The sequence below is a fragment of the Nerophis lumbriciformis genome, linkage group LG13, assembly GCF_033978685.3.
Source record: "Nerophis lumbriciformis linkage group LG13, RoL_Nlum_v2.1, whole genome shotgun sequence".
NCBI classification, from domain to species: domain Eukaryota; kingdom Metazoa; phylum Chordata; class Actinopteri; order Syngnathiformes; family Syngnathidae; genus Nerophis; species Nerophis lumbriciformis.
Window position 1 is genome coordinate 37,676,907 of NC_084560.2, and position 23,069 is coordinate 37,699,975.

Sequence of the window (23,069 nt, forward strand, 5' to 3'; positions counted from 1 at the left end):
TATATATATATATATATATATATATATATATATATATATATATATATATATATATATGAAATACTTGACTTGGTGAATTCTAGCTGTAAATATACTCCTCCCCTCTTAGCCACGCCCCCGACCACGCCCCCGCCCCACCCTGACAACCTCTAGGACGTAGAACAAGTGTCAGCTGGAATGTTTCGATGCTGGGGGGGACATGGGACTTTTGAGAATGTGGAAATTAGGTAGACTGACTGCTTCGTAGGAAATTATTTGACTTGGTTGAGAAATATGGAAAGGGTCAGAGAACCTAAGACCAAGGTACATTTGAGTTATGGTAAATGTGTGATTTCGAGAAAAGTGGGAATTTTAGGGATGTTGAAAAAAGTTAGTCAGAATCTCATGAATGTCCTCAACATTGGAATGTTTTGAATCATTAGAGAAATGTGTGACGGTCTTAAACATTAACAATAAACAAAATGGCTTCTCACCTTTCAGCCCCTCCGCCAACATGGCCGCCTCGTGCTCAGAGAAGTGCACGACAGGCGCCGGAGACGGCGGCTGCAGGCAGTCCTCCCAGAGTGTCCGGCGGTGTCGTTCTTCTCTGGCCAGAAGCCGCTGTTGACACTCCCACTCGTACAGGTCGTCTCGTGCCTGAGCAAAGTCCACATGGATCTTCCCCGAGTCCTTCTTGTCCGTGCTGGACCCGATACGCATCCGGTATCCTGGGAAAACATTGGCTCATAGTACTTTGCTATTATGAGACCATATCAATTGGGTGTAGCACCGAGCACTGGACTCAACAGGAAGCAGAATACAAGAAGTATTGTCCTCAAGTCTGTCAATGCCTCTAGTAGTTTAGTATTCTAGTCGTATGGCATTCTAGTGGTCTGGTCCCGTAGCTGTCAAGTCTTCTAGTCATGTAGTTCTCTACTCCTCCAGTCGTCCAGCAGCCTAGGCCTTGTTCTCTTGCCCTATAGCTGTAGGTCTTATACACGTCTGGTTCAGAATCTTTCTAGGCTGTAGCTGTCTAGTCTTGTCGTCTAGCCCTGAAGTTCTCTAGGCCTCTGGTCGTCTAGTCAGTCCCAGAGACAATCCAGTCCCAGAGCCCCAAAAAAGGCTGCAGGCTCTAGAGTGTTTTCTTTTCGGGCTCCAGTACTTTGAAATGCCCTACCGGAAACAGTTAGAGATATCACCTCGGTAGAAGCATTTAAGTGCCACCTTAAAACTCATCTATATACTATAGTTTTTAAAATAGACTCCGTTTTAGACCAGTTGACCTGACGCTTCTCTCTCTTTTTTGCCCTGCTTACCAGATGGCCACGGATAATCCCTGGAGAGAGACCAGGTGGTGCTAGCTGTTCTAAGTCATGACCTAGTGTGGACCACTCCTCTATGACCTGGATGGAGACCTCCTATGACCCTCATCTTGACCCCAGTGGACTGGACTCTCACATTATCATAAAAGATGATTGATAGTCCTCGTTCTTTAGTCCTGTAGGAGTCTAATCTTCTTCTTGTCTAGTCCTGTAGTCGTCTCGTCCTTGTTATGTAGTTCTGTAGCATTAAAGTCTTCTTGTCTTCCACTCCTGTAGTCCTCTAGTCATCCAGTCGTTGTTCTCTATTCCTGTAGAAGGCTGGTCTTCTTGCTGTCTAGTCCTGTAGTTCTTTTGTCATTTAGTTGTGCTCTCGTCATCTAATCACATAGTGGTCTAGTCTGTCCGTGTCTCACCTGACAGGTAGATGGCTTTGTCCACCATGAACTGTTCGCTGAAGCGAATGTGGCAGAAGTTCTTCTTGCTCTTGCGGATGGCGATGATCTCGCCACACGGGCCGAAGACCTCCCTGATGATGTCGTCGGTGGCGTTCTCTGGCAGACCCCCCACAAACACCGTTCTGCACCCGGGAGGCCGCTCGCGGATCGAAGGAGGGGGCAGGTCTGCGGCACAGTGACGTCATGAAAGTGAAATACCTGCTAGTGGTTCTAGAATGTTCTCCAGTGATCAAGTCAATGTCATTATGATGATGACTAAATGGCTGAGGGTAGAATTTGGACTTCTTACTCGGATTCTGAGGGAAGAGAGTGCAGCTCTTGCAGTGGATGATCTCCTTGGCCGGCTGCATGTCGGGGGGCATGATGGGGTTGACTGGTACCATGAGGTCCAGCGGGGACTCGAACCCCTGGATGCACAGAGAGTCTGCAGGAGACCAGGAGAGTCTTACTTTAAAACACACTATGGTTATCTTAATCTGTGCACTAATGGACGTGATAAGGGAAAAAGGCTCCAAAAGGAAGATAAAGAAGCAACGTCTCAGCCGCCAAGCTGGGGGTGGGGGCAGAAGCCGACTAAGGGGGCAGTCAGATGTGACCAAAAAGGAAGTCAATAATCAAACGTCGCAAATTGATCAAATTAGCTAACTGCTGTCAGCATGACATGCTAACAACATTCTAGCTCAACACTGCTATTCTAAACTAGCTGCTAACGTTAGCTCACCTTGGGCTCTGCCTGCTCTTCACGTTGTTTTTGTTTGATTTGCATTCATGTTCATTTCAGACGAGTCCAAGGCAATGAAACAAAAACAAATGAGTCGTCATCAAAGAAAGTCGCCATGAATAATTTCCGTCTAATGTGTGTCAGCTTTTATCTGCTAGCTACAGCGAGGCGTGTTTGGTCACAGAAAAACAAGGAAAGGCGAGTGTGAGCGCTTAGCTTTTAGCTCTTTGGAGAAGCCATTAAAGTGGTGTGTGCGATAACCCTGACAGCTAAATTACACTTGTTGGCGCCGCACATTCATCACAGTCCAGCCGGGCCGCTTTTGCTGGCGGCCGCCATGACTCACGCCGCCTTCACTCTGTGCCGGCGAGACCAATGTGTGTTTATTTCTTTATTTTCTTTTACCAGACCCAAATACAATGTTTGATCCTTTGGCAACCTTTTGACTCATCAGACGGCGAGCGGCACGTCAGGATGTGTGAGGTCAGCGCCGCTACGTGAACAATTGTGCCTCTTTGTGGAACGCAACATGGACAGAAGTTCTGGGACGTCTTGTCATCCATAAATTAGGAGCTGCGTCCGAGTACTTTGGTCTTTTTGCCAAGTTCTACATGATGACCTTGGTATAATGTGCATACCTTTGTGTATATGCGGTGGACAAATTATATTTTGTACCATTAGAACAGCTAAATACTAACTTTCTAAGATTGACGCATTAGTGTTTTTGTTTAATGAAATTACTTTCCCATCCATTTTCTACCGCTTGTCCCTTTCGGGGTCGCGGGGGGTGCTGGAGCCTATCTTCCCGTCAGACGACATCCCAGCGAGAGTGGAAATATTACAGTAAGTGTTTGTTTTATTATGGTTTAAAATGGTTAGTTTGTATGTTTAGCAATGCTATAGTGTTAGAATTAAGCTACATCCCTTTAGCACTCGGCTTGTAAAACTTATTGCTCATCCTCTTTGTGTTCGGGCTCAAAAATATAAGGTCCTAGATCAAAATTTTTCAAAAATTAATATTTTTTTGCTCTCACAAACTCTGCTTGATTAGCATTGTTGCTGATGGAGAAGGGATCTGTGGTTCCTAACGCTTCCTCATTAACTCTAAAAAGGGCTTGGGAATCTCCGTGAAATTGACACTATTTTGATCATATCTGTTTGTTCGCAAACTTTGGAAGACTTTTGGTGTCATAATCAGGACATATCTAATGATAGCTTCAATGTAGAGGCAACTTGTTTTTCCACTCTACTGCTACTTTAAGTCTGTGGTATAAAACAAGTAAAAATTCATAAAATCACAAGTTGATTCAACGTTACTGAAAAAATAAAATCACAACTTTCTGAAAAAACGCCGCAAATTCAGGCATTTTAGGCAACAATCGCGGAAAAAAAAGCCTGTAAAATCCCAGAGGTTTTTTTTCAAGTGTTAGTGGTATGAATTGTCCTCTGTTTTTCTAAAATTGGCCTTGAAAAGCTTTTAGCTAATGTTCTCCCGGTTAAGTGGATGTATAGCATCCCAGCAGGCACCAGACATTGATACAACGTTGATTATACTTTATACCTTTAACACTAACTTCGAAACAACGTTGCAAAATAGTTGTATTTGTAAATTGAGACAACGTTGATGTCCAACGTTGGGTCCACGTTGTTGGTTGGGAAATTACCAAAATTTCAATGTTCAAATCAACCTCAGAACCTAACATTGATTAAACGTCGTCAAAAGCATGTTGTTTCAACAATGTATTTGTGTTGTAGAATATTGGTTGGGAAATGACCAAAATTCTATGGTCAAATCAACCTCAGAACCAAACATTGATTAAACGTCGTCAAAAAGCATGTCGTTTCAACGTTGTGTTTGTGTTGTAGAATATCGGTTGGGAAATTATCAAAATTCATTAGTCAAATCAACGTCAAGGCCCAACATTGATTAAATGTCATCAAAAAGCATGTTGTTTCAATGTTGTGTTTGTGTTGTAGAACATTGGTTGGGAAATGACCAAAATTCAATGGTCAAATCAATGTCAGAACCCAACATTGTTTAAACGTCGTCAAAAGCATGTTGTTTCAACGTTGTACTTGTGTTGTAGAATATTGGTCGGGAAATGACCAAAATTTAATGGTCAAATCAACCTCAGAACCTAACATTGATTAAACATTGTCAAAAGCATGTTGTTTCAACGTTGTATTTGTGTTGTAAAATATTGGTTGGGAAATGACCAAAATTCAATGTTCAAATCAACCTCAGAACCCAACATTGATCAAACGTCGTCAAAAAGCATGTCGTTTAAACGTTGTGTTTGGGTTGTAGAATACTGGTTGGGAAATGACCAAAATTCAATGGTCAAATCAACCTCAGAACCCAACATTGATTAAACGTTGTCAAAAAGCATGTTGTTTCAACGTTGTATTTGTGTTGTCGGATATTGGTTGGGAAATGACCCAAATTCAATGGTCAAATCAACGTCAGAACCCAACATTGATTAAACGTGGTCAAAAAGTAGTTTTTTCAACGTTGTATTTGTGTTGTAGAATATTGGTTGGGGAAATGACCAAAATTCAATGGTCAAATCAACGTCAAAACCCAACATTAATTAAACGTAATCAAAAAGCATGATGTTTCAATGTTGTGTTTGTGTTGTAGAATATTGGTTGGGAAATGACCAAAATTCAATGGTCAAATCAACGTCAGAACCCAACATTGTTTAAACGTCGTCAAAAAGCATGTTGTTTCAACGTTGTACTTGTGTTGTAGAATATTGGTTGGGAAATGACCAAAATTCAATGTTCAAATCAACCTCAGAACCCAACATTGATTAAACGTCATCAAAAAGCATGTCGTTTAAACGTTGTGTTTGGGTTGTAGAATACTGGTTGGGAAATGACCAAAATTCAATGGTCAAATCAACCTCAGAACCCAACATTGATTAAACGTTGTCAAAAAGTGTGTTGTTTCAATGTTGTATTTGTGTTGTCGAATATTGGTTGGGAAATGACCAAAATTCAATGGTCAAATCAACGTCAGAACCCAACATTGATTAAACGTGGTCAAAAAGTAGTTGTTTCAATGTTGTGTTTGTGTTAAGAATATACGTTGGGAAATTACCAAAATTCAATGTTCAAATCAACCTCAGAACCCAACGTTGATTAAACGTCGTCAAAAAGCATGTTGTTTCAACGTTGTACTTGTGTTGTAGAATATTAGTTGGGAAATGACCAAAATTCAATGTTCAAATCAATCTCAGAACCCAACATTGATTAAACGTCGTCAAAAAGCATGTTGTTTCAACGTTGTATTTGTGTCGTTGTATTTGGTCGGGAAATTACCAAAATTCTATGGTCAAATCAATGTCAGAACCCAACATTGATTAAACGTCATCAAAAAGCATGTTGTTTCAACGTTGTGTTTGTGTTGTAGAATATTGGTTGGGAAATGACTCAAATTCAATGGTCAAATCAACGTCAGAACCCAACATTGATTAAACGTGGTCAAAAAGTAGTTTTTTCAACGTTGCATTTGTGTTGTAGAATATTGGTTGGGGAAATGACCAAAATTCAATGGTCAAATCAACGTCAAAACCCAACATTAATTAAACGTAATCAAAAAGCATGATGTTTCAATGTTGTGTTTGTGTTGTAGAATATTGGTTGGGAAATGACCAAAATTCAATGGTCAAATCAACGTCAGAACCCAACATTGTTTAAACGTCGTCAAAAAGCATGTTGTTTCAACGTTGTACTTGTGTTGTAGAATATTGGTTGGGAAATGACCAAAATTCAATGTTCAAATCAACCTCAGAACCCAACATTGATTAAACGTCATCAAAAAGCATGTCGTTTAAACGTTGTGTTTGGGTTGTAGAATACTGGTTGGGAAATGACCAAAATTCAATGGTCAAATCAACCTCAGAACCCAACATTGATTAAACGTTGTCAAAAAGTGTGTTGTTTCAACGTTGTATTTGTGTTGTCGAATATTGGTTGGGAAATGACCAAAATTCAATGGTCAAATCAACGTCAGAACCCAACATTGATTAAACGTGGTCAAAAAGTAGTTGTTTCAATGTTGTGTTTGTGTTAAGAATATACGTTGGGAAATTACCAAAATTCAATGTTCAAATCAACCTCAGAACCCAACGTTGATTAAACGTCGTCAAAAAGCATGTTGTTTCAACGTTGTACTTGTGTTGTAGAATATTAGTTGGGAAATGACCAAAATTCAATGTTCAAATCAATCTCAGAACCCAACATTGATTAAACGTCGTCAAAAAGCATGTTGTTTCAACGTTGTATTTGTGTCGTTGTATTTGGTCGGGAAATGACCAAAATTCTATGGTCAAATCAATGTCAGAACCCAACATTGATTAAACGTCATCAAAAAGCATGTTGTTTCAACGTTGTGTTTGTGTTGTAGAATATTGGTTGGGAAATGACTCAAATTCAATGGTCAAATCAACGTCAGAACCCAACATTGATTAAACGTGGTCAAAAAGTAGTTTTTTCAACGTTGTATTTGTGTTGTAGAATATTGGTCGGGAAATGACCAAAATTCAATGGTCAAATCAACGTCAAAACCCAACATTAATTAAACGTAATCAAAAAGCATGTTGTTTCAATGTTGTGTTTGTGTTGTAGAATATTGGTTGGGAAATGACCAAAATTCAATGGTAAAATCAATGTCAGAACCCAACATTGATTAAACGTCGTCAAAAAGTATGTTTTTTCAAAGTTGTATTTGTGTTGTAGAATATTGGTCGGGAAGTGACCAAAATTCAATGGTCAAATCAACGTCAAAACCCAATATTAATTAGACGTAATCAAAAAGCATGTTGTTTCAATGTTGTGTTTGTGCTGTAGAATATTGGTTGGGAAATTACCAAAATTCAATGGTCAAATCAACGTCAAGTCCCGACATTGATTAAACGTCGTAAAAAGCATGTCGTTTCAACGTTGTATCTGTGTTGTAGAATATTGGTTGGGAAATTACCAAAATTCAATGGTCAAATCAACGTCAAAACCCAACATTAATTAAACGTAATCAAAAAGCATGTCGTTTCAACGTTGTGTTTGTGTTGTAGAATATTGGTTGGGAAATGACCAAAATTCAATGTTCAAATCAACCTCAGAACCCAACATTGAATAATTGTCGTCAAAAAGCATGTTGTTTCAACGTTGTACTTGTGTTGTAGAATATTAGTTGGGAAATTACCAAAATTCAATAGTCAAATCAACGTCAAGGCCCAACGTTGATTAAATGTCATCAAAAAGCATGTCGTTTCAACGTTGTGATTGTGTTGTAGAATATTGGTTGGGAAATTACCAAAATTCAATGTTCAAATCAACCTCAGAACCCAACGTTGATTAAACGTCGTCAAAAAGCATGTTGTTTCAACGTTGTATTTGTGTTGTAGAATATTGGTAGGGAAGTGACCAAAATTCTATGGTCAAATCAACCTCAGAACCCAACATTGATTAAAAATCATCAAAAAGCATGTTGTTCCAACGTTGTGTTTGTGTTGTAGAGTATTGGTTGGAAAATGACCAAAATTCAATGGTCAAATCAACATCAAGACCCGTTATTGATTAAACGTCATCAAAAGGCCTGTTGTTTCAACGTTGTGTTTGTGTTGTAGAGTATTGGTTGGGAAATGACCAAAATTCAATGGTCAAATCAACATCAAGACCCGTTATTGATTAAACGTCATCAAAAAGCATGTTGTTTCAACGTTGTATTTGTGTTGCAGAATATTGGTTGGGAAATGACTCAAATTCAATGGTCAAATCAACGTCAGAACTCAACGTTGACGTTAAACGTCGTCAAAAAGCATGTTGTTTCAATGTTATGATTGAGTTGCTCTACGTCAGGACCTAATTCAACAAGTTCTCAACGTGGTTTCAATGTCTTGTGCCCGCTGGGTATGTGTGTATCGATACGTGCGTCGCATAGCAGTTACCATAGCAACCATACTGGGGGCTGTAGGTTAAGGTGTTAGGTGGTATGAATATTCATGACTCTTTACAGGCTCATTAGCATTCGCACCGTCACGCTGACAGCTACGTTTAATATTTTGGTACAAAATGATGGTCAATACGTATTGATAAAGACGTTATTGACATCATAATGGACATCATAATGGCTGCTTTGTCACGTGATCGCCAGACCGGAAGTTACCTGAGAGGAGCTGCTGCCCGCCAACGCCCAGCGGCACCACGGTCAGGTTGGTCCAGGCAGGCCGCTCGCTGGTCTGCTGGCCGCCGTCAGCCGCTGAGGAAGCAACGCTGGCCATGATTGTCGTATCAACACCACCTGAACCAGGCTGGCGGGGCGGGGCCCGGGTCAGACGACCTCATGGAGGCGGGCCCTTACTGAGACAGGAAACAGCGGGGTTAGCGAAGTCATGTCACAATGAGTTAATTAGACTTGTTGTATGAATATTCTTCACACATTCATGTATGTCATCCTGACATTTAGGATAGCCACCGCAGAGACCCCAGGGGGGCCAGTAGAGGTACTGCAGGAGGGGTTTTGGTTGTTTACACTCTTTTTTTCATATATATATTTAAGTTGCAGTTTTTCCACAATTTTAAATGTCTTTAAAAATCCAAATGACCATTGATCCAACACACTGTAGTAACGATATGGACATTTCATTACACAGTTATCATGACCAAAATGACTGTTGTATTGTTGAATGTGCTCAAAAGGTTACATAAACACACACTGAAATGTTTTGACCAATTTTTTTTTTTTGTAAATAACTAAAATAAATAGACACACTGTTAGAAAAGCCATTCTTTTGTATGCTTTGTGTTTCTTTACGATTCACTGGAAGTGTTTTAGTTTGAGTATTTTAGGGCTACACTGCAAAAAGTCAGTGTTCAAAAACAAGGAAAAAAAATACAAAAATGAGTGGTATTTTATTTGAACTAAGCAAAATTATCTGCCAATAAAACAGGAAAATTTGGCTTGTCAAGACTTTCCAAAACAAGTAAAATTAGCTAACCTCAATGAACCCAAAAATACCTTAAAATAAGAATATTGTCACTAATAACAAGTGCACTTTTCTTGGTAGAAAAAAAAGAGACTTTTTTTGCCCAATATGTTGAAAAATATTCTTAAATGAAGTAAATGCGAGTGCCATTATCTTGACATAATGATATGCGCTCGGCATTGTCACGCCAAATTTCTTTTCCCTACAAAAACCTTCCCCCCCATTTACTTCCGGGGTCATTTCCTCTTACGTCATTGACAGCGATCGATAGAATCCAAATCTCCTGAAAATGGTGGTGTCACTGAATGACATTTGTCTTTATCTTTCCCAGGGGACTTATGTCAAACACCAGCAGGCTTCGAAAAGTTCCAGGCGGAGTGTTAGAGAAAATTCCAGGCGGAATGTTAGGGCCGCTGCTGGGAACTTCTGTCTTCGTGGTAACGTGCAAAAAATATTAATTAGTATATAATATTGTTAAATGTCTGTACTTTAAATCAACATTATTGTTGAAACCATTTCACTAATATTAATTAATATATAATACTGTGAAATGTCTGTACTTTAAATCAACATTATTGTTGAAACCATTTCACTAATATTAATTAATATATGATACTGTTAAATGTCTGTACTTTAAATCAACATTATTGTTGAAACCATTTCACTACAATATTGTGTGTGCTGCTGTCCTGCGTCAAAGCCGAAGTGTTATCGATCGCTGTCAATGACGTAAGAGGAAATGACGTAAGTTAGAGGAAATGACGTAAGAAGAAATGACCCCGGAAGTAAATGGGGGGGGAAGAAATTTGGCGTGACAGCATCATGATTTTTTTTTTCATGCTTGAAGTAAGAAATTATAAGAATTGCGATTAATCTTTTTCACACCCCTCGTCATATGTCAGCAGCCAAAGTAAAAGCTTTTGTATAGGGATGTCCGATAATGGCTTTTTGCCGATATCCGATATTCCGATATTGACCAAACCCTTAATTACCGATACCGATACCGATATCAACCGATACTGACATATACAGTCGTGGAATTAACACATTATTATGCCTAATTTGGACAACCAGGTATGGTGAAGATAAGGTCCTTTTAAAAAAAATAAAAAATAAATAAATAAGATAAATAAATTACAAACATTTTCTTGAATAAAAAAGAAAGTAAAACAATATAAAAACAGTTAAATAGAAACTAGTAATTAATGGAAATGAGTAAAATTAACTATTAAAGGTTAGTACTATTAGTGGACCAGCAGCACGCACAATCGTGTGCTTACGGACTGTATCCCTTGCAGACTGTATTGATATATATTGATATATAATGTAGGAACCAGAATATTAATAACAGAAAGAAACAACCCTTTTGTGCGAATGAGTGTGAATGAGTGTAAATGAGGGAGGGAGGTTTTTTGGTTTGGTATACTAATTGTAAGTGTATCTTTTTTATGTTGGTTTAATAAAAAAAAAAACGATACCGATAATTTAAAAAAAAACATACCGGTAATTTCCGATATTACATTTTAAAGCATTTATCGGACATCTCTACTTTTGTAACATGTAACTGTATTGGTCCGTTTTTTCATTATAATTTACATAGCAATAATTCTATAGCGACAACCGGTTTGAATCGAGAGTTGTGTTGAATCGACAATCGATTTTGAATCGGATCTACACACCGAGAATCGACATTAAATTGAATCGTGAATTGTTTTACATCACTATTATGCCAAATATTATCATTCGTACTCCTGTTCCTGTTGCGCGCGCACACACACACACACACACACACACACACAGACGTGCATGATAACATTTACTGAGATTTGATCCACGTGAAGCTCAGCTCACTTTCACGCATCATCAAATATTCATCACGGAATGCTTGTCCTGCTTCATTATTCATGAGCACACACACATCCATCGTCAAGCTGCTGTCTTTTTCTGCATCACATGACCTTGTAGAAAACAGGTCTCTAAAGTGCAGCCTGGGTGCCATTTTTCAGCCCGCAGCTCGTTTTCTATTGGCCGCTTGCATATCGTAAAAAATTATATAAGTATTAATGAGATATAGCAAAAGAATTTGCAAGTCCGGTTAGGAATTGCGTGTGAATGCCCTACGTGCCGGCATGAGTGGAACTGAAATGCTTGAATGTCCAGGGCGAGTGGAGTGTGTGGATGTTGGAACGGTTCAAATCGGATGAGGAATGTGGGATGTGCAGTCGATTGTATATTTCCCTTTCATTGTCAATGGGGAGAAAATTCTGGGAAATTTCGGGAAAACCAGGAATTTGGGGAAAGAGAAAACATGTTTTGCGATCGATATATCGGAAGAGTAGTGTGGGTGGATGGTTGAAAGGTCGGAATCGGGTTTAAAAATGGCGCAAAACTATGAATATGTCCATTCATTTGAATGGGAATTTCCTGGAAATTTGGAAATTTCAGGAAAACCGGGAATCTTTGAAATTATTGATACTGGCGCAATTGTCCTAGAATTTTTGGAATTGGTTGAAAAATGTTTACGTAGGAACAGTTTGAATTTAGAATGGGTATTTCGGAATTTCTGGAAAACCCAGAATTTGTACGGGGAAAAAACTAAGAGGAATGTTTTAGTCCCAACTAAGAGGACTGTTTTGAAAGCGGAAAGGTCAAAAAACCGGTTGAAAAATGTGGTCTGTGAAAACTTTCCAGGAAGAATTGAAAATAGGGCTTTGGAATACTGGGAAATCTGGGAATTTCTGGAATAGTTTTGAACTTGTAGTTTGACTGTCCAAGGTGAGTGGAGTGTGGAGTGGAACGGTTCGAATGTGGGATATGGAGAGGTTTGTATATTGCCCATTCATTGTCAATACAGGGAAATTCCTGGTAATTCCGGGTAATAAGGGAATTTTAAAAACCAGGAAAACATGTTGGCTTGATTGTCTAGGGCGAGTGGAGTGTGTGGATGTTGGAACGGTTCAAAACGGATGAGGAATGTGGGATGTGCAGTCGATTGTATATTTCCCTTTCATTGTCAATGGGGAGAACATTCTGGTAAATTCCGGGAAAACCAGGAATTTGGGGAAAGGGAAAACATGTTTTGCGATCGATATATCGGAAGAGTAGTGTGGGTGGATGGTTGAAAGGTCGGAATCGGGTTTAAAAATGGCGCAAAACTATGAAGATGTCCATTCATTTGAATGGGAATTTCATGGAAATTTGAGAATGTCGGAAATTTTAGAAAATATTTGTTAGAATAACTGTTTCTAAATTATCACAAAAACTTTGTATTACCTTGAGTTCATGACAAGAAGACAAAAGCTGTCTTTGAAAGCTACCAAGAGTAAGACTCGTAAAACTCCACTGTGTGGGGGGGAAGCAAGATGAATGTGTTCCTGTGTTCTTTCATGTATGGTAATCAACAGAAGGATGTTGTTCTGGCCCAAGGACTTCAAAGCGGAGAAATGACAGGATCTGCCCAATTTCCAGACGACCTCTTTTTGAAGTATTTTATTAACTCTTTTTGAACTATTTTATGGAACTTTTTTTGAACTGACCTTTCCTATGTATTGTTTACGACCTTTTCTGTGAACTTTTTGCGACCTTTGTCCTTTGGAAACAAAGGTGGCCATGTGGTCGGGGAGCGTCCAAAATAAAAGAAGAAGGAGTGCAATCTTTTGGCAGAGTGTGCTGGAGACTGTACAAGAGTACAGTGTGTCCAGGCGTGTCTCCTCAATTGAGTCCAAATTGAATTCTGTCTCTGTTTAATTCTTTGCCTCTTGTCTTGTTTAATAGATGTCATCAGTGTTTCAACCTGACAATATTGATACCAGCAGAATTGTCCTAGATCAGGGGTGCTCATTACGTCGATCGCGATCTACCGGTCGATCTCGGAGGGTGTGTCAGTCGATCACCAGCCAGGCATTAAAAAAATAGTCCTAAAAATGAGCGATCATAAATCTTCACTATGACGTCACTTTCGTCACTTGATTGACATTCACGGCACCCGAGGGTCTTCTGAGATGACGCTGGCTGCTGCCAGCTCATTAAAATTACCGACAGGAAGGCGAGAAACACTTTATTTCAACAGACTCTGGCGCCGTACCTGTCGTCAAAACTCCAAAGACCGACTGCACAGTTGCACAATAAAAGCTCTGCTTCATCCTGCCTGCGCTACCAAAATAAGAGTCTCAGAAAGCTGGCGTGCACAAGCTAGCAAGCTACGGAGTTTGCCGACAATGTATTTCTTGTAAAGTGTATACAAAGGAGTACGGAAGCTGGACAAATAAGATGCCAAAAACCAACCACTTTAATGTGGTATTGGACAGAAAGGAGGACTTTTTTTCTCCTACATTCGAAAATGCGGACGTTATCATCACCACTGTCTGATTCCTATCAATGCAAGTCATCACAATCAGGTAATACACCAATTTATATTATTGTCTTCATGAAAGAACGGAATCTATATGTGTTAAACATGCTTGTATTATCTTTAACCACCTTTAACTTGTTAACAATATTAACTATATGTGTTAAACATGCTTGTATTATCTTTAACCACCTTTAACTTGTTAACAATATTAACTATATGTGTTAAACATGCTTGTTTTATCTTCAACCACCTTTAAATTGTTAACAATATTAACTATTTGTGTTAAACATGCTTGTATTATTTTTAACCACCTTTAACTTGTTAACAATATTAACTATATGTGTTAAACATGCTTGCATTATCTTTAAACACCTTTAACTTGTTGACAATATTAACTATATGTATTAAACATACTTGTATTATCATTAAACACCTTTAATGTATTAACAATATTAACTATATGTGTTAAACATGCTTGCATTATCATTAAACACCTTTAACTTGTTAACAAAAACATATATTTCATAAATAAGTAAATATAAATTATATATATGAATGAGGTAGATCCCCACGACTTGATCAATTGAAAAGTAGCTCGCCCGCAGAAAAAGTGTGAGCACCCCTGTCCTAGATAATATGAATGGGTTGGTGTTGGAATTTTTGGAATTGGTTGAAAAATGTTGACGAATTGAATTGAGAATGGGAATTCCGGAATTTTGGGAAAACCCAGAATTTGTACGGGGCAAAAAACTAAGAGGAATGTTTTGAAAGTGGAATGGTCAAAAAAGGGTTGAAAAATGTGGACTGTGACAACTTTCCAGGAAGAGGTGAAAACGGGGCTTTGGAATACCGGGAAATCTGGGAATTTCTGGAATAGTTTTGAACTTGTAGTTTGACTGTCCAAGGTGAGTGGAGTGTGTGGACGGTGGAACGGTTCGAATGTGGGATATGGAGAGGTTTGTATATTGCCCGTTCATTGTCAATACAGGGAAATTCCTGGTAATTCCGGGTAATCAGGGAATTTTACAAACCAGGAAAACATGCTGGCTTGAATGGAACGGTTAGAATTGGCTGAGAAGTGTGGGAGTTGTGCATGTTTAAAACTGGCCCATTCATTTTCAATGGGACTGCAAAGACAAGATACTTAAGTTTGGGGAGCTCCCGATTCCCGGTCGAGTCGAACGTTTTGGAATGGAAACTGTGAGGCTGTGGAGCGCCAAAGTTTTGTGGCGGATAACCCTGAACAGATGATGCTATGATGTAGAACCTTCTACGTGTGAACGAACGTTATCTGAAGCCACTTTTAACGTACGGACGTGGAGTAGCACAAGATCAGTCGCGTTCTCTGGCCCGCCCCGCATGTAGTCCACCAGGACGCCTGCCACCGCGTCTCTTGAAAAGCATCGCAAACCATCAAAGCCGCTCCGCTCGTTCAGAGAGAATTCCGGAACGTTCCCCGAAGAGAGACGTTCAAAGACGACACTTTCCAGGCTAAACGCTGACACGTTCTCTGGGCGGCCGGTCGGAGGAGACGCTCCGCTCCAGAGGAAGAGGAGAGCGAGACAACATGGCGGCACAGTTCTTCGCCTTCCTCTCTGGCGCTGTCAGCTTGTGTTTGTCCTCCTGCGGGCCTTTGCCGCGTCAACGTCGGGTCGCCGCCCGGCGGCTCACGGCCATTAGCCGCCACCGCCGCCGATCAGCGGCCAGAAGGCGACCGTCAAGTCCTAATTGTCGCACGATGAGGAGGGCACCCCGGGCCTCGTGTGTGTGTGTGTGTGTGTGTGTGTGTGTGTGTGTGTGTGTGTGTGTGTGTGTGTGTGTGTGTGTGTGTGTGTTCTTGTATTTCTACCCTTCTTGAGACATCAAGAAGGAAAAGTACCTTCCATATGAGGACCGGTGAACAAGTTAGGACCAAAGTCATGGTCCCAATACGGAAAACCATTGCATCTAATAGAGCAGTGATTTTCAACCACTGTGCAGCGGCACACTAGTGTGCCGTGAGATATTGTCTGGTGTGCCGTGGGAAATTATGCAACTTCACCTAATTGGTCCAAAAAAGATTTTTTGCAAATCAATAATCATAACAATGTGCCGTTGTCTAGTGCCTGTGCTGTGTAGAGCTTGGCAGGGTAATCTTGTAATACTCCATACCAGTAGGTGGCAGAAGGTAGTTCATTGCTTTGTAGAAGTCGGAACGCGTCGAGGATGGTTTGTCGTGATCCCAATATGCAGAGCACAGCGGGAGACAGCGTGCAGGTAAAAAGGTATGTAACGCTTAAACCAAAAAAATAACAAGGCAAGTCCCGCTAGGAAAAGGCACGGAAGCATAGGAATGGCTATGTAAAACAAAAGTAAAACTGAACTGGCTACAAAGTCAACAAACACAGAATTCTGGACGACAGCAAAAACTTACAGCGTGTGGAGCAAAGACGACGTCCACAAAGCACATTCAGTACATGACATGACAATCAACAATGTCCCCACAAAGAAGGATAGCGTATGCACAACTTAAATAGTCTTGATTGCAAAAACAAAGCAGGTGCGGGTAATAGCACTCAAAGGAAGGTGTGGAGCTGTTACAGGAGAACACCAACAAAACAGGAAGGGTCACCAAAATAACAGCGCAAGACAGGAACTAAAGCACAACACACAGGAAACAACAACAAACTCAAAATAAGGCACGACAACCTGGTGGAGTTTCATTGTTTAACCTTTTCTGCTGGTGGTGTGCCTCCGTATTTTTTTTATGAAAAAAATGTATCTTGGCTCAAAAAAGGTTGAAAAACACTGTAATAGAGAATGTCTCATTTGCACCCCTGGTGGTGAAATCGATCAAAATATAGGGTGGTCCCATTGCATTCTCTATTAGATGCAATGGTTTTCCGTATTGGGACCATGACTTATGTCCTAACTTGTTCACCGGTCCTCATATGGAAGGTACTTTTCCTTGTTGATGTCTCAAGAAGGATAGAAATACAAGAAACACACACACACACACTACACAATTGTACACTAAAGAGAAGGTATACTGTGACTGTACAGTCAAAATGATATGATACAGGCCAACTGTGCAAACAGTGGTTGCTAGTAGCCGTTAGTGCTGTTAGCTTGCAGGCCTGATGGCGGCCTATCATGGCGCCAGGACCGGCGGGCGACACGGTGAGAAAATGAGTGTTGTTTTATGTGGCGGCTAAACGAGCTGATTGACGGAGGCATCGGGCCGCGGCGGCGCCGTCTGTTCCCATCCCGTCTAATTAGGATGATGAGGAGGCGGCGCGGGCGGGATTGGGGAGCTCGCAGCCCCGTGGCGTCTCGCATGACCGCCGCCGACCTGCGTGTCACCGAACCCGCTGACACGCTCCGCTTGCCAGGCCCTTCGTCTTCGCACGCGCCTCCCGGACACTTTTATGGCGCTTGCAACGTTGCCGTGGCAACAGCCGCCTGTTGGATTATGATCGTTGGTGCTGCGACCCGCTTGCTTGGCCAGTCACGTCCGTTCTGCTGCCAGTTCTGATTGTGTGGATTATTTCCATTCTCAGTTTCACGTCATTATTTCTACTGAGCAAGACAGCCGCTGTCATTCATCGCTCGTGTGAGGAGCAATCGCATGAATCAAACGACACCTCTTTAATACGCACACAAATCTAGCTGTGGTGGGTGGATGCTGTCAATAATCAATTGAGAGAGGAGCAATCGCAAGGATCAAACAACAATCTAGCTGTGGTGGGTGGATGCTGTCAATAATCAATTGAGAGAGGAGCAATCGCATGGATCAAACGACACCTCTTTAATACACATACAAATCTAGCTGTGGTGGGTGGATGCTGTCAATAATCAATTGATAGAGGAGCAATGGCATGAATCAAACGATACCTCTTTAATACGCAGACAAATCTAGCTGTGGTGGGTGGATGCTGTCAATAATCAATTGAGAGAGGAGCAATCGCATGGATCAAACAACAATCTAGCTGTGGTGGGTGGATGCTGTCATTAATCAATTGATAGAGGAGTAATCTTATTAATCAAACGACACCTCTTTAATACGCACACAAATCTAGCTGTGGTGGGTGGATGCTGTCAATGATCAATTGAGAGAGGAGCAATCGCATGGATCAAACAACACCTCTTTAATACATGACACAAATCTAGCTGTGGTGGGTGGATGCTGTCAATAATCAACTGAGAGAGGAGCAATCGCATGAATCAAACGACACCTCTTTAATACGCACACAAATCTAGCTGTGGTGGGTGGATGCTGTCATTAATCAATTGATAGAGGAGCAATCACATGGATCAAACAACACCTCTTTAATACGCACACAAATCTAGCTGTGGTGGGTGGATGCTGTCAATGATCAATTGAGAGAGGAGCAATCGCATGGATCAAACAACACCTCTTTTATACGTGACACAAATCTAGCTGTGGTGGGTGGATGCTGTCAATAATCAACTGAGAGAGGAGCAATTGCATGAATCAAACGACACCTCTTTAATACGCACACAAATCTAGCTGTGGTGGGTGGATGCTGTCATTAATCAATTGATAGAGGAGCAATCACATGGATCAAACGACACCTCTTTAATACGCACACAAATCTAGCTGTCGTGGGTGGATGCTGTCAATAATCAATTGATAGAGGAGCAATCACATGGATCAAACGACACCTCTTTAATACGCACACAAATCTAGCTGTCGTGGGTAGATGCTGTCAATAATCAATTGAGAGAGGAGCAATCGCATGGATCAAACAACACCTCTTTAATACGCACACAAATCTAGTGGTGGGGGGTGGACACTGTCATTAATCAACTGAGAGAGGAGCAATTGCATGAATCAAACGACACGTCTTTATTACGCACAAACATGTAGCGTGGGCTCATGTTGTCATTTAGTCATTGTAATAATAACCAAGTAATATTTATTCATCACCATGCTGGCTAGCAAGGTGGATGATGTCATTAACCACTTGCAAGAGGAGCGATCGCGTGAACCAACCGAGGCATCTTGACTACGCACACAAATGTAGTCGCGGTGGTGGATGGATGCTGTCAATCAATTGATAGAGGAGCAATCGCATGGATCAAACAACACCTCTTTAACACGTGACACAAATCTAGCTGTGGTGAGTGGATACTGTCAATAATCAATTGAGAAAGGAGCAATCGCATGGATCAAACAACACCTCTTTAATACGTGACATATTTTTAGTCTTTGTATCCCCCTTTTTTACATTTCTAATGGCGTCGGTTATCGTTAACAACCGGCGAGGAGCGATCACGTTTGTGACAAGCAACACAATTCAAAATAGAAATAAAATACAAAGACTCAAAATAATCCACAACGCTGCAGCAAACGAATGCTCCATTAAGTGCGTTACTACATCCATGGGGAGCGGGGGCGAGGGAGGGTGGTTAGTACCTCAGAGGACGCCTGAAGGTTGAAGCTGATGAATTATTGATCTCACACACACACACACACACACACACACACACACACACACACACACACACACACACACACACACACACACACACACCCTAACCTCATTAGAACAGAATAGTCACAAAGTAGTCAAAGAAGTGTTTGTTCTCGCTTTGCTTCCTGCAGCCGACCCAATACTTATGTCCTCACCCAACGGAAGGAACATCTTTGATTTTGTGTTCTTCACTTTATTGTGAATAAATGATCTTTGTCGCTCCAAGATGAATGCGACATCCTCAAACTCCTGCTCTTCCTCAGCCTTTGTGGCGCTACCACTTCCTGACACAGCCTCGCTCGCCTCACACTGGCTTTTTCTGCTCACGCAAACATGCACACACACACACACACAAACACACGCACACACACACACGCGCATGCACACACACACACACAAACACACACACTGTGATGTAGTGGCCAGTGAGCGCGTTGCATAGCTAACTTCCAACATCATCCATCAGCGCTGCTCTGCTGCATGCAGCGGATGCATCAACATGATCCTCCTGTGGGGGAGGGGCTGTTGTGTGTGTGTGTGCATGTGTGTGTGTGTGTGTGTGTGTGTTCATGAATGTGTGTGTGTGTGTGTGTGTGTGCGTGTAGAGGGAGGAGTGGGACAGCAGAAGACGAGCTGTAGAGAAAGAGAACATTGAGGATGAAGGAAGGAAGCTGACTGCATGATGACAACACTCATTCATTTTAACACAAACACACACACACACACACACACACACGCACACACACGCTCATAAAAGAACGGCCATCTGGGCAATGCTGACCTTTCAAAGTAAAGGTCTACGTTCACACGCACAAAGGCGGTGAGAGTGTTTTTCCTGTTCACACTGGCAAGAGCGTGGCTAACCTATATGCTACTGAATGAATACATGAATGGTGAGATAAATAGATGACTAGGTAACCACATGAATAGATGATTAGATGGGTTAGTAACTATATGAATAGATGACTAGATGGATAAGTAACTACATGAATGGATGACTACATGGATATATCATTTGATGACTGGATAACTACATTAATAAATGATTACATGAATAAGTATTTACATGGATGAATAAAAACATGAATAAGTAACTCCACCAATATGTGACCACGTGAATAGGTAACCACATGAATAGATTTTTTTGATAATTAGGTAATTACACGAATAGATGACTAGATAAATAGGTGACTACATTAATAGATGACTATATGAAAAAGTAACTACATGAATAGATGACTAGATGATAGGTGACTACATTAATAGACGACTATATGGATAAGTAACTACATGAATGGATAATAGATAACTAGGTAACTACATGAATAGATAATTAGATGGATAAGTAACTACATGAATAGATGACAGGTGACTACATGAATTCTTTATTTGATTTGATAACTACATGAATAAAGTATTAGATTAATAAGTAACTACATGAATTGATGACTACATGAATAGATGACTAGATGACAGGTGACTACATGAATTCATTATTTGATTAGATAACTACCGGTACATAAATAACGTATTAGATGAATAAGTAATTACATGAATAAATGATCACAGGAATAAGTAACTCCACCAATAAGTAACTACATGAATAGGTGACTACATGAATAGGTGACTAGATCATAGGTGACTACATGAATACATTATTTGATGACAAGATGACTACATGAATAAAGTATTAGATGAATAAGTAATTACATGAATAAATGATCACAGGAATAAGTAACTCCACCAATATGTGACCACATGAATAGGTGACAACGTGAATAGACTTTTTGATGATTAGGTAATTACACGAATAGATGACTAGATAAATAGGTGACTACATTAATAGATGACTATATGAAAAAGTAACTACATGAAAAGATGACTAGATGATAGGTGACTACATTAATAGACGACTATATGGATAAGTAACTACATGAATGGATAATAGATAACTAGGTAACTACATGAATAGATAATTAGATGGATAAGAAATTACATGAATAGATGACTACATGAATAGATGAAAGGTGACTACATGAATTATTTATTTGATTCGATAACTACATGAATAAAGTATTAGATGAATAAGTAATTACATGAATAAATGAACACAGGAATAAGTAACTCCACCAATACGTAACTACATGAATAGATGACTACATGAATAGATGACTAGATGACAGGTGACTACATGAATTCATTATTTGATTAGATAACTACCGGTACATAAATAACGTATTAGATGAATAAGTAATTACATGAATAAATGATCACAGGAATAAGTAACTCCACCAATAAGTAACTACATGAATAGGTGACTACATGAATAGGTGACTAGATCATAGGTGACTACATGAATACATTATTTGATGACAAGATGACTACATGAATAAAGTATTAGATAAATAAGTAATCACATGAATAAATGATCACAGGAATAAGTAACTCCACCAATATGTGACCACATGAATAGGTGACAACGTGAATAGACTTTTTGATGATTAGGTAATTACACGAATAGATGACTAGATAAATAGGTGACTACATTAATAGATGACTAAATGAAAAAGTAACTACATGAAAAGATGACTAGATGATAGGTGACTACATTAATAGACGACTATATGGATAAGTAACTACATGAATGGATAATAGATAACTAGGTAACTACATGAATAGATAATTAGATGGATAAGTAACTACATGAATAGATGACTACATGAATAGATGACAGGTGACTACATGAATTCTTTATTTGATTCGATAACTACATGAATAAAGTATTAGATGAATAAGTAATTACATGAATAAATGAACACAGGAATAAGTAACTCCACCAATAAGTAACTACATGAATATATGACTACATGAATAGATGACTAGATGACAGGTGACTACATGAATTCATTATTTGATTAGATAACTACCGGTACATAAATAACGTATTAGATGAATAAGTAATTACATGAATAAATGATCACAGGAATAAGTAACTCCACCAATAAGTAACTACATGAATAGATGACTACATGAATAGATGACTAGATGACAGGTGACTACATGAATTCATTATTTGATGACAAGATAACTACACGAATAAAGTATTAGATGAATAAGTAATTACATGAATAAATGATCACAGGAATAAGTAACTCCACCAATAAGTAACTACATGAATAGGTGACTACATGAATAGGTGACTAGATCATAGGTGACTACATGAAGACATTATTTGATGACAAGATGACTACATGAATAAAGTATTAGATGAATAAGTAATTACATGAATAAATGATCACAGGAATAAGTAACTCCACCAATATGTGACCACATGAATAGGTGACAACGTGAATAGACTTTTTGATAATTAGGTAATTACATGAATAGATTACTAGATAAATAGGTGACAAGATGAATATACTATTTGATGATTAGACAACTACATGAATAAATGATTAGATTAATAAGTAATGACATGAATAAATTATCACATTAATAAGTAACTCCACCAATGTGACCACATGAATAGGTGACCACATGAATAGATTTGTAGATAATTAGGGAATTACTTGAATAGATGACTAGATAAATAGGTAACTACATTAATAGATGACTATATGAAAAAGTAACTACATGAATAGATGATTAGATGGATAACTAACTACCTGAATAGATGACTAGATGATAGGTGACTACATTAATAGACGACTATATGGATAAGTAACTACATGAATGGATAATAGATAACTAGGTAACTACATGAATAGATAATTAG

General features: G+C 39.6%; 1 protein-coding gene across 2 annotated transcripts in view; it reads right to left on the reverse strand.

Moving 5' to 3' along the window:
* enox1 (ecto-NOX disulfide-thiol exchanger 1) overlaps window positions 1-23,069 on the reverse strand; it is a 55,628-nt gene that overhangs the window by 18,224 nt on the left and 14,335 nt on the right. For both annotated transcript variants that reach the window (XM_061970866.2, XM_061970865.2), the window contains exons 3-6: window positions 8,647-8,840; window positions 2,046-2,180; window positions 1,715-1,921; window positions 474-707 (exon numbers count right to left, since the gene is read on the reverse strand). In XM_061970866.2, coding sequence (XP_061826850.2) covers window positions 474-707; window positions 1,715-1,921; window positions 2,046-2,180; window positions 8,647-8,761 — 691 coding nt within the window. In that variant the 5' untranslated portion in view covers window positions 8,762-8,840. The remainder of the gene's footprint in view (window positions 1-473; window positions 708-1,714; window positions 1,922-2,045; window positions 2,181-8,646; window positions 8,841-23,069) is intronic.